Source organism: Psammomys obesus, unplaced genomic scaffold (assembly GCF_907164565.1).
Source record: "Psammomys obesus unplaced genomic scaffold, mPsaObe1.curated_primary_1811, whole genome shotgun sequence".
In the NCBI taxonomy this organism is placed as follows: domain Eukaryota; kingdom Metazoa; phylum Chordata; class Mammalia; order Rodentia; family Muridae; genus Psammomys; species Psammomys obesus.
The window spans coordinates 3,666,781-3,689,822 of NW_026594462.1; the positions used below are offsets into that span (position 1 = coordinate 3,666,781).

General features: G+C 40.4%; 1 protein-coding gene across 1 annotated transcript in view; it reads right to left on the bottom strand.

The window, feature by feature from the left end:
• Exoc2 (exocyst complex component 2) overlaps positions 1-23,042 on the bottom strand; it is a 166,049-nt gene that overhangs the window by 68,804 nt on the left and 74,203 nt on the right. Inside the window, exons 10-13 of the mRNA XM_055619046.1 lie at positions 22,448-22,550; positions 17,760-17,878; positions 5,936-6,061; positions 4,190-4,314 (exon numbers count right to left, since the gene is read on the bottom strand). Coding sequence (XP_055475021.1) covers positions 4,190-4,314; positions 5,936-6,061; positions 17,760-17,878; positions 22,448-22,550 — 473 coding nt within the window. The remainder of the gene's footprint in view (positions 1-4,189; positions 4,315-5,935; positions 6,062-17,759; positions 17,879-22,447; positions 22,551-23,042) is intronic.

Consider the following 23,042-nt stretch of genomic DNA (forward strand, 5'->3'; position numbering starts at 1 on the left):
CTCTTTTTACTGTCTACTTTCTATCACACTCTTGACTGACTGCCTTGAGGGTTTTGCTTTTGATTGTATATTGCTCAGCTAGGTCTTAGGACTGTTGTTTATTTTCTCCACCTGGCTTACGAAGGCATTCATCATATTCTTCAACCACACCTCACATGATTCACTCATTCCTACAATTTTTTTTTCTGCCTTTCATGCTTAGCCTCTCATCTTTTTACTTCTTGTAACCTTCCACATATTTAATACTCTCTGTGATCTGTAGACCCAATAACGTCCCAACTTCCCCCTTCCAGCTACTTTACCCACTTAAGTTTTTCTAAGTTGATCTAATTCTCAATTCTTATCATTGTCAACCCTACTTCTCTCCCACTCCTAACCTTAACTAAAATTCAGTGTACTCCATACCATGCTTGCTTGTTTATCCTCCAGGAGCAATTGAAATCAAAAGGGCCACTGTTATTAATTGGCTAATATGACTTTTGCACAGTGGTAATAGCAAGCAGATGTGGCTGTTCTCCCAATTAATAATCTACTCAAGGGAAAATATAAAGTTTATACCAGATACCATGAGCTCCTAGACTAAAGAATTGTTTTCTAAACTACACACTCAATCCAACCATACCCACGTCCCACATAAATACTGCAAATACTTTAATAGCTGATAAAATTGAATATACAAAGCAAAATAACTCAGGATGCATTAATTCCAATGCAGTAAAAAAAAAAAAAAAAAAGAAATGGAATAAGACAACATAGCTCCTGTAAAAATTACTAAACCTACAGTAATGCCACCTAGTGAGAGTAATTGAAATGAAATTCCAGACAGAAAATTCAAAATATAATTTCAAGTATGTTCAAAGACATAGGCAATTAGCTGAAAATAAATAAGGAAGGTAATATATGGCATGAAGAAAGAATTCAACAAAGAGAAAAACTATTTAAGTGTTGAAACAAAAACAGTAAGCTCAATTTAAAAATATTGTAGAGTCTCAGTAATAAAGTAAATCAGGGAAGGAGAAAACAAGAGCATCTGGGGTGAAGGCAAAATACAGGAGCTTGAACAATCAAACAAAGACAAAGACATGATGAAGCCACTAATGGGCATCTAAAGACACACTTGACACTCTGAAAAGCCTAATCTTAAAGATAATAGACACAGAAGGAGAAAAAAATCTTGTTCTAAAGACATAGGAAACATTTTTTTTTTAAATCCAAAAAGAAAACACCCAGAGTCGGGAATGCCACTGTGGACATAGGAGGCATTTAGGATACCAGATGGACAAGACCATGAACAAACCTCCTCACCTCAGATCATAATAAAAACACTAAAGAGACAGAACAGAAAGAAAGTACATTGAGAGCAAAAGAGAGAAACACCAGGTCACATGAGAAAGCAGCCCATTAAAACAACAGTAGACTATTTCGAAACCTTAAGAGTCAAGACAGTTTAGACAACTTTCTACCCAGATTACAAGATACAAATGAAGCTACCTATCAAAACTTAATGAAAACTTTACATGATAAAAACAGACTAAAGGAATTTATGACACTAAGCTCTACAGACAATACTTGGAGGGATATTTCAGACAGAAGGGAGTCCATTCACAAGAACCAGGAAGGAATAAGCCACAGAAAGGAATAAGCCACACTGGAACTATAGTTAAGAAGAAGGGAAGAAGCAAATCACAAGATCAACAGGATGGCAGGACTCATTATACATCTTTCAATCAAAATTCAGCATGCTGATGGTCTCCACTCCCAATTCAAAAGGCACAAGCTAGTATACTGAATCAAAAAGCAAGGTTTATCTATTTGTTGCCTCCAAGGAATGCACCTCCCCTCAAAAGATAGACAGTACCTTCACATAAAGGATGTAGACACATTCTAAGGAAATGAACCCTAGGAAAGGAAAAGGTATCACTCAGCTGATACCAGTTTAGTACTGCTTTTAGGTAGTAACAGAACAATTTTCTGAATTTCAGTGATATCTCTTATATTACCAAAAAAAAAAAAAAAATCCTATACTAGACTAGAAAATCTTTAAAAATATATGATGCATATATTGGATGCATATGACCTACCAAAATTAACCAAGATGAGATCATTTAAAAATATCCATATCATGCAATGAGACTAATACCAATGCTTTCTCAAACAATCTCATAAATAGAAAAAAGGAAAATACCAGGCTCTTCAAGCTAAATTATTATTACCCTGATATTAAAATGAGACAAAAACAAAAGAAGAAACAAAAATTACATATCCATCTTCTCTGATGAACATCAACCCAAAAGTTATCATCAAAATACTTACCAAGCAATTCAAGGACACTTTTTAAAGATTACTTATCATGAACAAGTTGGCTTTACTCCAGGTGTCTGGAGATTACTAAATACACATAAATCAACCAATGCTACAAATAACCTAATGGTCTCAAGGATAGAAATCACATGATCATTTTGACACAAAAAAGGCTTTACAAAATCCAGTATCCCTTCCTGTTAAAAGTTATAAAAATTCCAGTGACATTTTTCAAAAAATAAAAAATGTTAAAATTCATATGGAAGTAAAAAAGTTCCCAGAGCCAAAGTATCCTGAGCAAACTAACAAAAAAAAAAAAAAAAAAAAAAAAAAAACACTGCTGGAGTTATCACTATACCTGCTTTCAAACTACACTGTAGAGCCATATCATAAAAACAGTACAACGCTGGCACAAAAACTGATGCATAGGTCAGTGGAAAAGAATAGATGACCCAGATATAAACCTACATACCTATAGACACCTTATTTTTTTACAAAGATAACAAAAACACACACTGGAGAAAGGACAACATCTCAACAAATAGCACTGAGAAAATTCAATGTCTATATGCAGATGAAACTAGATCCTCCAACTCATCTGCACAAAACCCAACACCAAATGGCTCAAGGACCTCAACATAAAACGTGAACTCTATAACTGTTGAGAAAGAACTACGGAGCACACGTCAAGATAAAGGCATAGGTAAAGTGTTTTTGAATATGACTTCAATTGCTCAGGGAACAGGCCAGTAACTGTGCTGCTATCAACCTTGATCAAAAAAGCTTCTTTCTGCCGTGGGCAGCAACTCATAATTGGTCAAAGTGCCATGAATAAGTGACTGAGTGTTCAGCCTACGTGGGATACCTGCAGAAGATGCAGAATGAATTAAGAGTCAGAGGACAGGGAAGTGAAATGCTGCCTTCCAGACATGCCATACCTGCTGTCCTTATGGGTTTGACCAAGACCTACACAAAATCAAGTCCATAAAATTCAAGGAGAGGGCATGGTTCTTGAGGCACCAACCTGAGCTGAGAAGCTACTGGCAAATGCTGGTTATGAGGTATGGGGGTATGTCCCCCGGAAGGTTGTAACTGACTCTAGTGGATGCATAGACATCTGTGGGTGGTGTTAGGAGACAGACAATCAGGGCTACTTCATGAAGTTGGGAGGGGGACTGTTGTGGGCAACTAGAGGGAGTTAGAGGAAGAAAAGGTGTGAGTATGATCAAAATACATTATATGCATATGTGAAATTCTCAAAGAATACATTGAAAATATTAGATTAAAAAGATACTCACTGAATGTTGACTCTGAAAGTGTAATGGTTTACAGAACGTACAAACAAAGCCAAGGACCAGATAACTATGTGACTACAAGTTCTCTTCTCTGGAAAAGGCAGACCTGTGCCCCAGCTCCAGGGTTCATCCTTGTCTGTCACTGTTTGTCACATAATAACATCCACACAATTTGGCCTGGATAACATTCCACTTGATTCTTACTCTCTAAATTGACTTCCTTATCCCCTTTCTTTAGCTGTGCATCTCACTTAACCCTTAGAACCACTTGTGCAGCAAGAAACCCTTGCTATTCCCTATTTACGAACAAGAAAACTAAGTCTCAGATATCACATAATGAGCTCAAGGTCACAGGGATTTAAAATGACTTTTATTAATCTTAAAAATATGAAAATGGCTAATTTTTGTCTGTGATGTTTTTATTTACATGGGAGTTTCCTTAATAATAAAGTTTATAAATTGAAAAAATATGTGAAAATGTATAAAGGTGCTAGACATCTAAGGCTTTAAAAAAGAACCCCAACACCTTAAGTTTTAAGACCAGAAATTCAGTGGCCCAGCTACTCCTCCAACAGTCCTAAATGTTTACATACCTCACTGAAAAGACTTCCATTAACATATGAAATCCAGAGTTTCCAGAAGTTAGGCAACTGACTTAACACAAGCTTGGTTAGTTTTTCAACAAATGCCACTCTGTGGGGAGTTTTGTACCTCCATGCTAAAGAGTAAAAGAACAAAACACTATGAGTACATATTTGAATCAAGAAGACAAATCTACCAAACAAAGTGACCCTGCCCCTTCCCTCCTTTCCCTCAGCATTATACTAGGAATGCCAGGCAGGGAGCAAGGGTAGAGCAGCTGCCAAGGCCTCAGAGAACAGTGCTTTACCCTTGTCCTCAGGATTGTTAGTTTCTCTTTTAAAAAGCCAAACCTGGGGGCTGAAGAAATGGTCTAAAAGTCAAGAGGACTTGTTCTTGCAGAGGACCAGAATTAATTCCCAGCAATCACAGGGTGGTTCACAACTGCCTGTAACTCCAGTTGCATGGGATCTGACACCTTCTCCTGACCTACAGGGGAACTGGGCAAGGGTAAGATCCAAACCTAGCCCATAAGCTCTACCTACCCAAGGACCAGGTAACTTCCTGGAATGCTGGTAGCTGTAGTTCTTGGAAAATAACATAGCCACATGGGGAAATACGGTAGCTATATGGTTTTGGCCTCAAAAGCTCCCACATCACGTGTCTGGGGCCACTTGCTGGAAAACCAGGGATAGTTCTGATCAAAAATCTATCCTGGTCAGTAATTAATTAAAACTTGTTTCAAAACTGGCTCAAAATTGTAGAACTGGTTTTTCTCTTGTCAGTCTCAGGATTAATAAATGCATGTGGTGCAAAACACATAAAAGCGGGGGGAAAAAAAACCTCTAAAAATAAAACATTTGAAAATAAATAATAAAAGCCAAGCCTTCAGCTAGCAAAGACATGGCCAAGTTAAGGCCTGCTGTATAGCCTATAATGAACAGAGGCAAATCTAAGCCTGCTGGACGTTATCAGTAAACACCCTAGGTTTTACTTAAATAAGGTATATCTTTATCTCATGTATTCTTTGCTGGGAAATAAGTGAACGCAACATAGACAGAACCCAGGTCCCTGCGGCCACTGAAGCTGGCAGGGCTCTGAGCAGTCTGACCATGCACTCTCCCCCCACACATACATAGCTAACAGCACCCACCGGTCTAGTCACCCAGATTCATACATGCTCCACATTCAAGCCTCAAAGCAGCCGAGGGAAACCTGACTTCTCACTAACTTGAAAACAAACTAAATATTCCTTGAAAGACCATAACAGGAGCAAAAAGTAAACTTAGCTCCTTTCTTATATCCAGTAATGAGTATTATAACTGAAAACATAATTGCGTAACAATTATTTTTTAAAAATTAGCAAACTAATTCCGAAAGCGTAATTCACTAAATCTTTGATGGCTGAGTAGTGGGTAGATTGCTTTGTCCCTGTTCACAGCAATGCAGAAGGCTGATGCAGCTGCTACACATTGCTGTCAGAGAAACTCTGTAGTGCTGGATGTGCTGCAAGTACTTAGCATACTGTTGCTCAGTTGTCCAGGCCCTTGGTACTTAACACACTGCTGCTCAGTCATCCAGGCCTGTGACAACCAATGTGCTTCCAGGACCTACCCCATAGAGCACAGGAGGCGGGGAGGGGATGGCAGGATGACACAGACAAGACCACAGGATGGACAAACACACACGGAGTCTTTTTACCACATCCCTTCGAAGTACACAGATCTGAAAGATCATGAAGAGGTCCGGTGACAACTTACTGTCATCGCGACTGGACTGAAAGCTGCTGCCCCTCTTCAGTGACGCTGTCTGACTGAGATGGCCCAACACGGAGGGGCGCACATCATTATCCAGGTCAAGCATGGGGCTGTGTGGGCCTGGGTTACCTGGAAGAGAGATGGTATTTCTGTGAAGTTTGATCTAACATAGTGCTTCTTCCAGGCTGTTTCTTGCTCAACCACCCCACGCTTTTAAATAAAGAATTTAAATAAAAATTTCTCCAAATCGTTTTGTTTTGTTTTTTTAATTTCTTGTGGTGCTGAGTATTGACTCCAGGGCCTCATGTAAGAGTTGTGCCACCAAGTTATGTGCAGCTGTAAACCTTTACAATGTCGTTTCCATTGTGCCACAGGTGGAGAACGCAACCCACCATTCCCGCTTAACACAAAGTTCTAAGAGACGACTACAACCTGGCAGAGTCAGCGTGTAATTTGAGAATGCATGCAGCAAAATCAGGTGTGGCGATACTACAGATGTAGACATTAAGACGTCAACCTCTGCAAAACAAGTTTCCTTCCATGGGCTTCCAAGCCTTGTTTCTCAACTCACCGCCGCTCACTTGCTTTTAGTCTTTGGGCTGTGGATTTGATCCCCCACCACTTTTACTCCTGGTGTCAGGCACAAAATTTGAATCCTTCTAACTTCATACCGTTAATATTGTAGAAGCCGAACATTCTGCTTCTGTCAAGAAACTCCACACCTGCCATTGAAGCACTCAGAAAGTGGTAGGAGGAGGATCAGCCCTCGCTACACAGCAAGTTCAGGCCAGCTTGGTCTACATAAAACCTTGTCTCAAAATGCAAACAAAGGGGTAAAAGGGAAGGGAAGGAGGTCTCATTTGCTTCCTTGCCTTATTTATTATTTACTGCACCAGCAGGCCTCACTCACCATTTCTCTTCATTAATTTAGACTTCTAGCCTTAAAGATGTAACTATCACAGCTACCACCCAACTAAAACTGCTCCCCACCCCCGCTGCCTCTGAGCAGAGTCAGGATGTGCTCCACTCTGCCACTGTCATGCTGTCCCTGAACAATGTTGTACTGTGCACTTCCAAACAGCTCACTGTCTCCTTGGGGAATAAGTGAGTATTTTATCTCTATTGTCACTGGACCTTCCACAGGCAACTTCCTCAAGAGTGACTGATCTCAGGTTACACACTAAAAACCGTATTCCATATAGTTTATAATTTTAAAAGCATACAGATACTTTCAAGTTCTAAAGAAAAGAGGCATTTATAAATTACAGTAATTTAATACTTCAGTGAGAATAAGGTGATATTTTTATAGCAACACAGATGACATCTATTCAGCAGCATCTGATCAATCTTATGAGTTTAGGTGATCAATCCTATGAGTGTCGTTCTGGAGGACTGTAGATTCTGGATGACTGGGAATAGAAACTAAAATAATGAACAAATAGAACTTAAGTTGCTATTCAGATAATACAGTGAGGAGGAAAAGGACTTTTTTTTTCTTTTCTTTTCTTTTTACAGGCCTCAGACATTACACGTCACCAAATCTGTTACAGTACTGGCTACATTCTACCAGTGGTTTTACAGAAAGAAAATTATGTCACTTGGACAGATTTCTTCCTCCCTCCCTTTCTTTTTAAGTGGAATACAATATTTGAGGACGGTGTTCTGATGACTGTGCTAACTGCTGCTCATTTATTCCTATTTAGAATATACTACATATAAAGCAAGACTTCCATACTCCAGAATGTAAAATAAAGCAAATGTCATATGATGTAGAGTTTAAGACTGCATAAGTGTGACAGTTGATACTAATGGACTTGTAGGTAAGTCTCCTCCACCCCATGAGGGATTATGTTGACTGGATTGAGGTGGGAAGACCCAGGCTAGAGTGGGCAACACTGTTCTCTGAAGTTGGGACGGAGCTTGCAGAGGAAGGAGGATGCCGACTGAGCGTCCTTACTCTCTGCTTCCTGACCGTGGGCAGAATCTGCTGCCTGGACCTCGCTGACATGACTGACTGTAAGTCCAACTGGGCAGGAGAAAACCCTTGTCCCCGACAGCTGCCATGTCACAGCATCTGTTACTGCCACAACAGTGACAGGAAAAGAAATTATGACAGTTAGAATAAAGCTATTTGTAATTGATTGCTTTCCATATTCAACAGAAAATCTGTATGGAAAGTTTCATGATTTATGACATTTCACATTGTAGTTTATCCAGCCTTCACTGTTACTAATTATAGAATTCAAAAAATTAGTATAAAAATATGAATTTTCTGATGTACCAGAAAGATAAAGGGGCTTAAATGTAGTAACATGTTAAAAATAACTGAAAATTCACAACATATAAATATGGATATTAAAAACTTTGAAAGATGTTATTGCTTTATGAATACATGTTTCCTATTACTTTCATAGTATCTGAGGCTGCACATTTATGATTTAGAATAAAAGACTTTCTAGCCTCATGAAAATATGCCGTCTACATTCCTACCAGTATTACAATTACCATTGCTTAAATGGAGTCTCAAAAATGGTTTTCTCCACAAATGGTATTTTGACTTTAATTTTAATGGTTTGATATTATTTGGAGTTTTAGAGGCTTGACTTTTAAAACCTAAAGATTGGTTAATAACATAATCTGTATTAGGTGTGTTCCGTCCAGTCAGAAAGCACTTCATCAGTGCTCTGTTGGCTACACCTGAAATTTCTTAACCGGTAATGCGCATTACCAGCAAGGATAACTCAGAGCAGGCAGCTGAAAAAGTATGTGCCCAGCAGGTTCAACTGGCTGGAAACATCTTTGTAAGCAGTGTAAGAATTGAATGGCCAGAAGGTGGCGCTGCAGGGCTACACGCAAGTGTTCAAACACATGGTTCTCAACCTGTGGGTCATAACTCCTTTGGCAACTATCTCACAAGAAAATTCATATTACATTTCCTAACAGTAGCAAAATTAAAGTTATGAAGTAGTAACAAAAGCCATTTTAAGGTTGGTATCACCACAACATGAAGAACTGTATTAAGGGGTCACAGCACTATCAGGAAGGCTGAGAACCACTTTTATAACCTCCAGCTAAGCGCTGGGCACTAACCCTGAGTTTCTCCCCCCAAGGTTTAGTTTCTTCCTCCTGACCAAAGTCTCACAGTGTGTTACAGGAAACTAAAAGAGTTGTGCATTTGGGAGGCAATTTATTAAATTTATTTAAAACAAACCATTTATCACAAATTATTATGTCAAAAAATCAAAAAGCCCTGTGGATTAACTGTCCCCACATTAGGAACAGCAGTAGGTATTATGAAGAGGAAGCCCCATAGCTATTAATATCAGCTCATTTTGTTAAAAAAAAAAAATGGAGCTACAAAGATTAATGCTTTAAACAATGCAAACATGAAACTGTTCCAGCTCTAAAATTATGACTTTATGATTCAGTTTCAATCTGAAATTTTGCATCATTTGTAAGAACAAAATGGAAAGCACACATTTTGATGGGTGGTATTATTTAATTAAAGGTATAAAGTTTGCCACTTCACATTGAGCAAACATTTGAATGAATGCATGAGACCCCACCACCACAATCTGTGGAAGCTATGCGCTCAACAGCTACTGTGCAGAGATGACTCTAGAGATAAATCTCAGGCAGGCACAGAGCCCTTCAGCACAAGTCCCCAGCACAGTGTTTCTTTCTGAAAATCCCTGCAGTACAGGACACAATAGCAACACAATGCTAGAAAGAAATCGCAGTACCTAGCTGCCTCCTCCAGCTTCCACAATCTTGTGTCAATTTTACCAAATGTCTGAAAGAAAAAGACCTCGAAAGACACTTTACATTCAACATATACACAATGACATTTCTTCATTGGTGACAATCAAAAAGTTGGTATCTATTTCTCCACTTAAATTTTCTATAATCAGCGGAAGCCAACATTCTTAGAAAGTAATGTTTTTCCTTATCTGTTTCTTTTTAATTTGAAGTATGCAGATATGAACAAACTAAAACAAACATTAAATCTGGAAATTATTTTTAAGTAATAGAAACACAAAACCAGTTGGAACTTTGGTTTAGAAGTAGCATAAGTCATTTCTCCAGGAATACAAAAACAACCAGTGCTAATCACACCACCATTTGTCACAATTTGCTATGAATTTGAAACATTTCTGATTTCATTTTTGAAAACCATGGAATTTCTACTAGGCAAAAGCTCTTCAGCTTTTAGTTGTTTCAGCGAGAGCTCTTGTGAGGCTCACAAATTTAATGTGTGAACTTGGAACAATCATTTTCAAATAGTGATAAGGACTTTTAGAAGATTCTATTAAAAAAGAAATCCTGATTATCATCCATATATCCTGATTATTATACATCAAATGAAAGAGCACAGATTTTCCTGATTTACATGCATATATTTGTCAAAATGTGTGTAACAGGCTCTATCCATAAAAGCTGAAAGGCCAGAGGAGTCCTTAAGCAAGCCTACAGCTGTGGAACCAGGTGAATACCTCCACTGTATTTTCCCTCCTACCCCCAGTGGCTAATTTCTCACAGTCTACAAAGGTGGGGAATCACTGATGCAAGGCCCCAGACTCAGGAGGGCAGCCTACTTCCTCACCACCCTTAAACACCTTTGAACACACTTTCCTGTGCACAGCGGGCCCTTGTCCTGTGCTGCAGCCCGACCACCCGCTGTTGCTTGTTGACCAAACATGCAGGGCCAGGAGCCTCCAGGCAGAGGCAGGAGAGGATTCCTTTCAAGCACCACACAGAGGAATTTCAATGGCAAGACTGGGGTGGGGGTGGGTGTATCAAGGCAGAATTTCAAATTCCTCACGAATTAGTCCTCTGTCAACAGATAAAAATGCTCTTTGATCTTCTGACTATATATATTTGAAGCTCCAACAAAGAGATTTCCTCAATTTAAAGGGAATAATTTAATCCAAATTAACCCAAGAGAGTCACGGTCACCACACAGTTTACCTCACAGTGGAGCTTCCTGAATGGGTTCTAGGCCACAATTCTGGTATAGTGTTTCAACATCATTCAAAACAACAGTTTAGAAAAGGAAATGCATTTTGAAAACAGAATTAAACATGTGAACTTTCAAGATGCTAGTACAGCATGGCTAATGAAGCAGTTTGTAATAAGGTGGGTATAGGAGCAACCAAAAAGGACGACCTGTGCTTTTATTTAGGGTCTTACACTTCACCGCAGTTGTAAATAGATGACACAGAGGGGAATATGTCGCCTACATTATTCAAGTCAAAGAATTACAAAAATCACAGAATACGCGACAAAAATACCTGCCAGAGTCACCATTTTAAAATTACCTGGTACACGTTTTGATCTGATGTGTTCTTGACATTTAGCATTAAACCTCAATTTCTATTAAGAAAGGACAGGCTTGGTTAGGCATGCCATGACTCTGACTGCAAGAAATCTTCAGGCTGAACAGTAAAACACAGAGCACTAGCTGCGAGGGCGACCCACGGAAGAGGTCCTCCGACAGAGCCTTTGTGGTCTGTCTCTGTAAGACAGGAGGGTGAGCGGATCTCTTGCAACAAGAGAACAAGATTCAGCTCGACCCCTTGGCACGCAGCAGTTCTTGTTCTACTGTGCCATTCCAGAGGCAAACTGAATTCTTAAAGTCTTAACCACTTTTTGAAAAAGTGCATAATTACTGGGACTAATTACTTTTATTTGAAAGGTAAAATTGTCATTGTACTCATTGGTTTTTTGTCAGCTTGACACAAGTTAGAATTATCTGGGAAGAGGAACCTCAGTTGAGAAAATGCCTCCACCACATTGGCCCGCAGGCAAATTTTTGGAGAAATTTCTTGATTATTGATTGGTGCAGGAGGGCCTGTAGGGGATGGCACCCCTGGACAGGTCTTGGGTGGTTTGAGAAAGTCAGGAACCAGCATTCCTCAGTGGCTTCTGCTTCAGTTCCTGCCTCCATGGTCCTGCCTCTGCCCCTGCCGAGTTCCTGCCTAACTTCTCAATGGTGGACTATAACTCACAAGCTCAAGTGAGCCTTCCCTCACCTGCCCAACTGCTTTTGGTCAGTTTTATCACAACAACAGAAAAGGAAACTCAAACAGTCACCAAATTATATACATATTTTGAAATCTACAATTAACTGTGTTAAAAATAAATGCCAATCTGTATTCTGGCAAATACACCTGTGTGTGAGTGTGTACCTATGACACTTTCAGACACTAGTGGTGATTTCTGATGTGGGCACTTGGAATCCAATTCATTGCGTTCTTTCTCCCTCTGGAAAAAAAAGAGCGGAGAATGGAAACCTTTGCCCTCGATCAGCTGAGAGAGGAATGCTTTGGGCTCAGCATTTCTCCCATGCTTCCCTCTCCTGCATCCACTTCATCCTGTGCATCTCTGTAGAGCTCCCAGATGTAAAATAGGTACCAAATCCTGCCAAACATTCCCTCTTCTAAAACCAGTTTCAAACACAGTTATCACAGCATGTGAAAGAACTGTCCAGGTGAAGGACTCCCTCCCAGGAGTGGGCAACTAGACACTGCCCAAGGGTGATGGTCCCAATAATAAACGGGACTTAGCGGCAGATGGAGATCAACCTGAATCTATCTGCACTTGCTACAGTGTCTTCTCTTTTCTCCCCATTTCAAGTGTTACCCTTCAGGGCATGCTATGGCAAACCCTGAGGAGAAAAACTACCTTCTTTCAATCTCCAGGAATTAAACTCCGTAATGAAATCTTTCTAATGTATAAAACCACACTACAACTTTAAAATAAAAAGTATAATTTTTAGAAATAATTTTAATATGTGTATAATATATGTCTACTGCCTTTTGAACTATGGAAATATCTTTTATAGGTCTAAAGAAAACTCAATGAAGCTAACAGTTTCCTAATGGGGACTGCAATTTAATACAAGGAAACCAACCTACTCTTCTATTAGGACAATATCAGAATTGTATTAATAACACTTATTTAAAATATTTTTATATAAAATATGTACATAAAGATAACTGCTATATTTTAGGTAAATATCAATAAAAACATAGTTTAATGATACTGTACAAATGTAACCAAACCGCAGATGGAGCTGAATGAGCTTCAGCTGAAAACAGAACCTTTTACATCTTACGGTCCTTGAACAAACAAATATTTTTGGTTTCTTCAGTGAGTATTTAACAATCTGCTACATGTTTGAAATCGTTAAAACTGTATTTTGCTGGTGGTTGGTTTACAGTGCATTAAACCCAAGGCTTTGAGCATGCAGAGTTGTGAGCCACTTCTGAGCAGCTCACTCACCACTGTGAATACTGAGAAAAGACCACTCACATGAGACATGCCCCCTCCAAGTCTTCAAAGACAACCTGAGACATGTATGAATGTTCCTTCCTTCTGTTGTGTGTCTATTTTTAAGACCTCGTTGCTTACATAAGCTCTGGCTCCTCATCTAAATGTCCCTCACTAGGCTCTAATTCTAGGAAGTCCTCTGGATGCCCTAATTAGAGCACAGATCCCAAGATTCCACAGCAAGCTGATGGCCTTTCCCCCAGTTTACCAGACAGCCAGCTGGTCTGAAAGTTAGCTCAAGCCATTTTAGGAACAAAGAAGAAGATACCTTTGAAGACCACCTTTCAAAGTCCTGTTTGAGAATCCCAGCAGGGGTTAACCAAAGGCTTTTCCTGCCAGGAAACCTTAAAACATACTCTAATTTTGGACCTATTTCATAGGAATTCCTAGAGACCAATCCTCAGACAGCAGAAAAAGTTTAACATGTGTAATGGTTCAGAGTACTGGGTGCTTTGTACTCAGGGCACCGGAAACAGGATAGTCACTCAGTTCAGGCTGGAAAAACACAATACTCAAATCTGCTATCCATATTTAAACTTTCAAAATAAGATTTTATAACACATGTAAATCATCAAATTTAGAAAAAACTAAAGATACTTATGTTTCTCCAACATAAAACACTGGTTTTATCCCCTGACACCTTTCCTCAATGTAGAAAATCCCAAAGGATCACACTTGAGCTTCAGGGTCAGGACCCAGGCATCACGGTGGGTATCTGGGGTGCCATCTCTGAGAGAAGGTGGCGAGCCTCTCATTGTCTCTGTGTCCTTGTCTTCATTTGATGAGCAGCATCTGCCACGGTGGCTGTTCACACTGAAGTCCCACAGGGGCCTACCCCAGTCCTCAATACAGGCTATGTATAAAGACCAGTTTGGCTTTTAAAAGACACCAAGAATTCTTTCCCTGCTTTTAACAGTTACAGTCTATCCACTCAAACTGGCCTTTATTTCACACACTGTCTCAGTTCTCAGCCACTGTTTTGTCTGGGTTTAAACAACTGCATCCATTTCTCTTCTCCAGAGTTAGTAGTCTAAGTGCGGTGACTAAGAGAAAGCCTTCAGCATACTGTTTTTAGATGGAAAGGACAACTAGCTTTCATTCTGAAATGAGGTTCCCAAGAATACCCTCTGAGAACCACGGCACCCTGGCATCAGAATTCTAGACGAAATGTCGGCACCATCATTTCAGAGCACACACACGACCTCTGAACAGCATTGCACAGCTGGAATATTAGTCACCTTCTCGCCTGTAGGAGTCTTCTACACACAGCTACACTCAATACCACCAAACTTGCACTGGCCAGGCAAGTCTCTTGTCTCTGCTCTTGATTGATTTGACTGAACACACGTGTCAGTCAAATAAAGTCACAAGTGCCATCAATATAGGCTGATGGCAATGCCTTTCTTCCATCCCTGCCAACCCTGAGTCCTGTAGCTCTAGAGGGAAAACTAGGTATCCTGCTCAGATCCAGCCATAATTTCTGGGCCCCTTCTAGCAGTCACTTTCATCTTCTCAGAGTATCAACTCAGAGCACACACTTACACTGAGGCTATCACTTCAGAGATTACTAATTAGTACTGTAAATGTTTCCTTATTAAAATCAACCTCTGAAAGAAAATGAGCATCAAAAAATACAGCAAGTAGAAGTGGCTCATCTGGCTTGGGAAATTTCAGCACAGGTCTTCCCGAGTGGCCTGTGGCCAGCTTGCCTTCCTGCCAGAGGAATCCAATCTGATGGCTCACTGGTTACAATAGTGCAGCAGAGAAATGCGGAGCGGCCTGTGGCGAGTCACAGGCCTGGAGAGAACAGGATGGTGTGAACAGGTATCTGGACATGCGCTCCTTTCCCATCTTCCATGTACACAGAAGGTGCGTCCTCCACGGGTGCCTGCGCCACCTCCTCACAAAGGACCTGGATCTGCAGCTGCCACCACTACACATTCTTTTAGGTTCCTCCATATCCAACATCTCACCATTAGGAAAGCATGACTGATGGAGGACCCACATACTTAATGGACCTTCTGTCATTCTGCCTTACATTATAGCATACACAGTTAAGAAAATTACAAGTATCTGTTAGGAGTTCATCAACAACTATAGATTGCATGAAAGAACAAGTGTTTATTCCACGCAAACCTAAACTTAAGGCATGTGTTTCCGATAAGATCCCCCTACACAGACATGTACACCGTCATTACACTGCCTGTCAAACTGTAAGTGTGTATTTAAAGGGATATAGCATATTCGGTGGCATATACACATATAATGCTAACGTGAAAATATCCATGGCAAAAGGGTCAAAGCCTTTTCCCATTGACTGGTTTTGCTATGCTACGAAGTACTGATATTGGAACTTCAATTTAAGATTTTTAAATAGCCCTTATGTCGGAAAAATGAATAGATAATTACATGGTTTACGTCAAATAATACGGAATGAGGCAGAGGGAAGTAGAAGGTGAAGGACTGACTAAACCAAGCTAGGTTTAGGAGAAACTGCGTATGTGTGCACATATGGAGGGGTCAATGCATGGGTGCATGTGTGTGTACGCATTGAGGGAGTCAGTGCATGTGCGCATGCGTGCATAAATGTGTGTACACATGGGGGGTCAATGTGTGTGTGCATACACGTATGTGTGCGTGCATGCCCTGCTTTCAGATATGCTTGTTGACTGGGAGCATGTGTAAGGCCCTGACCTCAGTCCTCAGTACTGTGCATGCATGTGGTTTTCTGAAATAAACTAATAAAAACTGCTTCCTCAAAAGATCACATCAATCTTTTAATTAAATTTCATTTGTTAAAATTCACCACTAATTAGACTTGGGGTTATTAATAACAAAAAGAAAAAATAAAAAGAAGACATAAAGTTGAGAGGGAAATGGTTCGGGCACTTGGTGGAATTGGAGGAAGATAACATTGATTAAATATGGTATATAAATTGATTAAATATGATATATAACCTAAATCTTTAACTCCAACTACCTCTGAAAGAGATGTCTTCTTTCATGACAGACAATTCCAAACTCCCCTGTCAGATTTAAGCCTGGACTAAACACTGGGTTCCCTAGCTCTCAGCAGCAGCACCATGCTATGCGCTACTGCAGGCAGGTGTAGACTTCTAGAAGGCTCTCCTCCTCCATCTCTTCCACCTGTTCCTCCTTCCAGCCCTAGCCCTGTGCATTCCTAAACAGCCCTGACTCCACCCTGGACTTCACACACACACACCTGCCCCACACTAGGGTAGTTATTGGCATCACTCTGCCAACCTCACCAACCCTGTTACAGAAATCCTCTTTCTCATCCATTCTCCACAAGGAAACCAAAGATAGGCTGTTTCCCTGCTTGTGGTCATTCCATACCTCCCTCACTGCAGTCTGAGCAACCTCCAAACTCCTCCAAGCAGCTAACAAGGTCCATTACTTGACCATCTTACCTATAACCTGAACTCTTACAGTTTTCGTTACCACATGCTTGGCTCCAGCCACAGGGAGCACAAGGCTGTCTCTGGCTCTCTTATGCTCTTCCTAGAATAGTTTTTCCTCCAATTCAGATATTTCCTTCTTCCTTCCAATACAGATCTCATAAACACCCCTTCCCTGACCCTCAAAGCCTGGATCAGAATTTGCTCCCGTGAGCTACCGTGCCACTCTGAACTTCTCTTGACTAGGCAAGTGACATATTGCCCAGCATTCTGACAGCCAGTTACCTGCTGGTCTGGAAGCATGTACAAATCAGACCCTTGGCTGCACTCACAACTAACAGTATCTGAAGCACAGTCACTAATATGTATTTGCTGAGTGACAGAATTAAAAAAAAAAAAATTAATCATGCCTGTATACAAATATCGCTTTAATTCCTGTTTCAAACTGACCTCAGAGTCCTGAACAGGGGTTCCTTTCTTGAGCTACAGGTGGCCTGGCAGCTGCATCCGGTTTCTAGGTAATATGGAGCCTCTGTAAGGTATTCTCTCAAACTGACTATGTGAAATATTTTTCTCAGTTACCTTCTTTGAAAAATCTTTGCTATTCTTTTTATCACGGTCTAAACTTTTTAATTGCCTAGCTGCATGTTTACTATGTTTCCTTTCTTCTACCATAACTCCAGGGGGAAGGCCCTGCTTTTCTTTCATTCATTCATCACTGTCTTTCTAGAACTGGGTACTTACCTGATTCACAAGGACTCCAGATATGTCTGATGAAGAGGGGAACTTATCAAGGACTACTACAGTTTCTACAGAATCGTGTCCAACCCTTGTAAAATCTAACTCTTCCATAAAATAAAATAAAGTTTTGTCAAAACTGCTATTCAGTCAAAAACATAGATTTATTAAAACAGTGTTTTCCCTTACTTTTGGCATCCACTGTTAGATACAGTGCTACGGTGTGGGGCAGAGAGCCAGCAACAGTGAAGACAGGTACTAATACCATGAAAATCTGGTCGTCACTCCCTTGACTACTAAGCATTAACAAGCAAGTAAAGTGGAAGAGGCGGTCTTGCCTTTCAGGCTCTTCATGTGGCCTTCTTTGCAGTCGTGCATGAGCTTGAGGGTCCACTTGTGCTGAGCTCCGATACACTGCCACGCAGGGTCGCCAGGGGCATGGAGGTCAGAGAGGTACCTGAAAACGCAAAGTGCAAGGCCCTTCCTGTTATACCAGCAAAAGCAAAGGCTACTATGTTGTAATATTCCTACCAATTTGTAAAGAAAAGCTGAAATTCAACCAACTATCAAAGCACTTGCCAATATTTGTCTTTAATACTTTGTTCATAATGAAGTATATTGAATTGTTTTCATTCAATAGCACATAAAAGAGCTGTTGGACTTTTATTCTCTTTTTATTTTATTTTTTAAATTTCAGTGTTTTACCTATACTATGGTTGTGTAACATGTGAGTCCCTGGTGCCTGTGGAGGTCGCAAGATGGCACTGGATTTCCTGGAACTGGAACTACAAGCAGTTCTTAGCTGCCATGTGGGTCCTGGGAACTCAACCCAGGTCCTCTAGAAGACAGCCGGTGCTCTTAACCACTGAGCCATCTCTGCGACCCAACTGTAGGTTTTTAATTTATCTCTTTGCCTAAGAGTCAACAAGAACGTCAAAGACAATTTGACAAAGGCCCAAGGTTGTAAAGATTTAATGAGAACACTTCTTTACATTTAAACTTATTTTCATTTTCTTATTTAAAGAAAAATAAGGGAAAAAAGGGGGGGTGGGTAAGGGAAAAAGAAGAGGAGGGAGAGACACAAAGAGACTGATGGAGAAAGTGGAGGAGGAAGAAACCAGCTAACCAATAGTGGTCAGAGAATGGTATTACCCACTTGCCAATCATACTAGATACACTGGCCACCCCTCCCACTCTACTCGGTTAAAGGCAAAAGTAGTGAACCACAGGAGAGCATAACCACAACCCTGCAATGCAAAACGGTTCAACATAAACCTGGGTGGCTTTTCTTTGTTTTTTGTTTGAGAAAGAAGGAAAAACTAACTTTACATTTATATACAGTCCCTTCTCAAGTTTTTCTATTATTTGAGCCTCATTTCTTAAATCTAGGCGGGAGCCAGCAAAAGAAACTGGGTGAATGTCCCCCTCCTTTCTGGTATAAAATACGGCCACTGGATGGCAATGTGACACTGTTCTACAAAGACTTACATATGAGGTTACTAAAATATAAGGTCTCTTTGACAATATGCACTTACCTCTAGGGGGTAAATTAATTCACAACTGAGGAACTATTTCTTTATAAAATGTAGTGCAGATGGATGCTTTCTTAACTTTCAATAGTTCTTAAAATATTTAAAGTTTTCTTTGTACAAGAAATACCCAAATCCATGCAAACAACTTAAATATATTTCAACTGAAAATTTTCTGTCAAATATTATTCATTTGGCCCTGAGCCCTTATATAATACACAGATGTATCAAATCTAGAAGCTTGTTCAAATGAACTTACTGTGCTAAAATAGTTTTTAACCCTCAGCTATCTTTTGTCTTGAGGTTAAAAATCTGTGATCCATGGTAAGTGCTCATTGATGGTTACAAGCTGTGACCTTAGCTGTGTCCTAATCACTGTGGGGCATGCCCACATTTCTTCAGTAGTGGGCACTCATTACTCAGACATCTCAATTAGCAGCTAATTAGAGGAGAAACAAATCCATTTTGTAATAAGTTCACAACAAACAAGATGTTGAGTAGAAACCTGACATGCATTTAGGAATTGCAGCCCGCCTTCGCCACTGCCAACCCTGACCTTCAGGAGCTAATAACTCAGAGGCCTGACTCCCCAGAGAATAGCAGCTCTGCCCACTAAGCACTATGATAGCCCTCCCTACGACTGTCCACAGGCTGCAAAGAGCTATGTTCATGTGCTAAAAGGTAGGAAGCCAACTTAAAGGATTTTACCCATATAAAGAAGGCACCCGTGAGCCTTCCTCATTTATGAGAACACTATGCTCAGAAGAAAACCACATTCCAACAAATTACATTTAGCTTAGTATGAGGAATTCAATGCAAACAAAGCTCCCCAAATCCAATCTGATTTTCCCTCTCCCACAGAGCTTTTCTCTTTTATTATCTGGGATATAAATACAGCAAATAGTAGCTTGTGTCTTTCCTTCCCTAAGTCCACACTTTCTGTTCTTTCCTGCTAGGATTATCTGCTGCAACAATCTCCCTATATGGCCTCTTTGCATCTGGACACTGAAGCACTCCCAACCCTCACTCAGCCCCAGAATCACTGTCCACAGCAAAGCGCAACAATATTATTTACTGCAGTGGCTTCCTTTTTGTTGTGAAGTCCCTGGCCAGGAAAGCAGGCAGTGCAGCACTTGGGTTCTTTAGCAGTAGCACAGCAACTTGCTTTGTATTTGCTAAAATTGCAAATCTCCTCAGCACAAACACTACGGCCCTGGAAATTTTAATAATCCCCTATCATCTTAATACAAAATTGTAAAAGCTTAGAAACATTCTATAAAGAAAGATGAAGTTACTATCTCAGAAAAAAAAAAAAGTACAATGTTTGTTTTAGACCTCAGTGTGTTTTTTTCCTTCTTAGTATCAAGCTTAAAACTCGCAGCTTCAGTACAAGGACCTTTGTCTAGATGGTAAAGGCTCCTGCCCTTCATTTTAAATGACAAATTAGAGAACATTCTGAAAAAGGCTTTTTTGAAGGGTAGGGAGGTAAAGGATCTTAATACTGATGAACACAGATTCAGAGTTTAAGAATTTGAGCAGGAACATTTGCAGTGAGACCTGGGCTCAATACTCAGGAAAACCAAACTAAACAAAGGAAACTTCAGCCACCCTCTCTGGGATTCTCAGCACTCCAGGGGCAGCGCCACACTGACAAAGACAGAGAGAGCTAAGTGAGCTCTGTTTCTTGCTAGGCGACACAGAAGAGGGTGCCTTCAGTTATGCCGAGGAGAGCAGGCAGCACAGCAGTGAACTGTCATTCCCACTGTGCGTGGCAGAGACGATCTGACACACACAGCTGGGCGCAGGCTGTCTCTGGCTGTAGTTGGTGCTCACAGGACCTATCACCATCAGTGCTAAAGTCAAATAGACTTAACCTGGTTCTGATCTTTTTTTTTTTTTTTATTAATAGCTAGAAATATAATTTTAAAAGTTAATCATCAGATTGCTGAGTGCCTTCTCAATTTTGTACCCAGAATTTAGTGTACTTCTGGAAACAAATTTAGCTCACTCACACACGAGCAAGGGAGGTAATCCTCTAACACACAAGCAGCAAAACTTCTCTGAGGCACTTCTAACTTAGGCTGAGTTTATTTCCACTCTGAACTGTGCAGGTCTGCAAACCCGTTCCTCGAATTCAGTATTTCCTCAGAAAGGAAGAGATAGAAAGGCATGGGTGACTTCTGACACCACATAAGCAGGTGTGTAGTTGTGTGTGCAGGACAAGCTTGAGTTCCTCAGCCTACCTGGACCTTTTGGCCAAAGAGGAAATACAACACCCAGCCCAGGGTGCTGCATTTTCCAGCAGCAGCAATCGGTGTCACTGTTCTCTGGCTCCACTGCTAAGTCCTCTGTCCTACATCTGCTCCCACTATTCCTATCACTAAGAGAGAGTTCAGCGCAGGTTTGTAGTCCCTCTTGAATGCAGTGTTCCAGGCAGGCCATCTTACCAGCCTGCAGACAGTATTATTTTTAATAGCCACAGATGACCACAGGCAAATGCAAATGTATACAGAGTCTATCATCATTTTAGAGCTCCTGAATTTTTAATAACTTTCACTAACTAAATAAGTCACTGAATTTGGCAAATAGCATTTTATTCTGAATCAGACCACACTTAAGATAGCCTAACAGAAAATAAGTCAGTATTTTAAATCTCAGATACAAAAATCTGATGATTTATGTTTCATCTCCAAATGCAGTACAAGCTATGTACAGATAAAACTTGCTCCCTGCTCCTTATAGGCCAGGCAATGGACTAACTCCCCAACATCTCCCCGACTACCCTGAGATGCAGCCGTGCTGCCCGTTATGTTCACTGCAGATGAAGAGGACTGTGTGAGCTACCACAAAAGAAAGGCTAGTTCCTACAGAGCTACTCCTCCTTCTCCTCCTCAGCCTCTCTACTGCCTTCTGAGGTCCGTCTCTTCTAACGCTGCTGAGGATTTTTGAATGTATTGACAACTTAAAAATATTCCCACAGTTACTTCTCTCATGATCACTACAGGCATGTGAATTAGACATATATTCAAGGGAAAACCTTCCATATCCTTCACTATTGTCAAGCCGTGGCACACTTCTGAGCTGTAATTTCCCGCCCAGCAGTAGGTTGCACTAAAATAAGAGTGGAGCACCTACCTTATGAAGCATGGCATTTGTAGGGGGCAGCACCCAGTCCTCCTGGTGAGTCAGGTGGTAACCACTGCTCAGCAGGAGAAACAGGTGACTAAGCAATGAGACTGCTTTTCCTTTGCCCAACCTGGCAGGTGTCTTTCCTTCAAAGGGCAATAGGGGTAAGGGGTGGGGAGGGATAGGGTGGGAGGTTTTCTCTAACTGCTCCCAATTTATTCATATTCAAGGAATATCCATGTCCTATACCAGATACCTCTAAATTTCCCTTTCACCATTTCATCAGTATTCTGATTTCCCCAAATTAGCTTTGAGGGTTTTACAATATAGTCCATACATATATACAATCAGAATTCCTGCACAAGTTTTACCTTATGTAGCGTTTTTGGTCATGTAAGGTTGATGGAGTCTCGAGCAATTTCTTTAGAAGTAATTCTCTTAGATCTTCAATTCCTGCTTCTACTTCAGCATAATCTATTTTTAAAAGATGCAAGATTTACAGAACTGAATTTAAAATCAAATTTCAGAAAGCAGAACACTGGTTGTTTTTTGACTGAGAAGAGACACAGGGACCTTTGTGGAGGGATCAAAACACACCATCTCAAGTGTATAGGAAGGCATGAGCATTCGTCAGAATTCGGTGACCTGTAACATGTAAGGTCTGTGCATTTCACTGCATGTAAATTTCACCACAGTAAAGAAATAAATTATGCTTGCTGAGGCCTTATGGGTTTCATTCTTTTAAATTTAATAAGACCAATGGTATTTCTCCTAGTTAATAAGTTTTTAGCCATAAGATATTTAAAATTTTATTTTCTGTAAACCTGGTATCAGGAGTAATTTTTTAAAAATATTGAGTTTGCTTCAGAGTAAGATTAGAACTCATAAATACATTGCTGTAGCTTGAAAAGAGAAGACCGAAATGCAGGTTTCACGTCTGTAAAAAGCTTGTTACTGCTTCTTTCT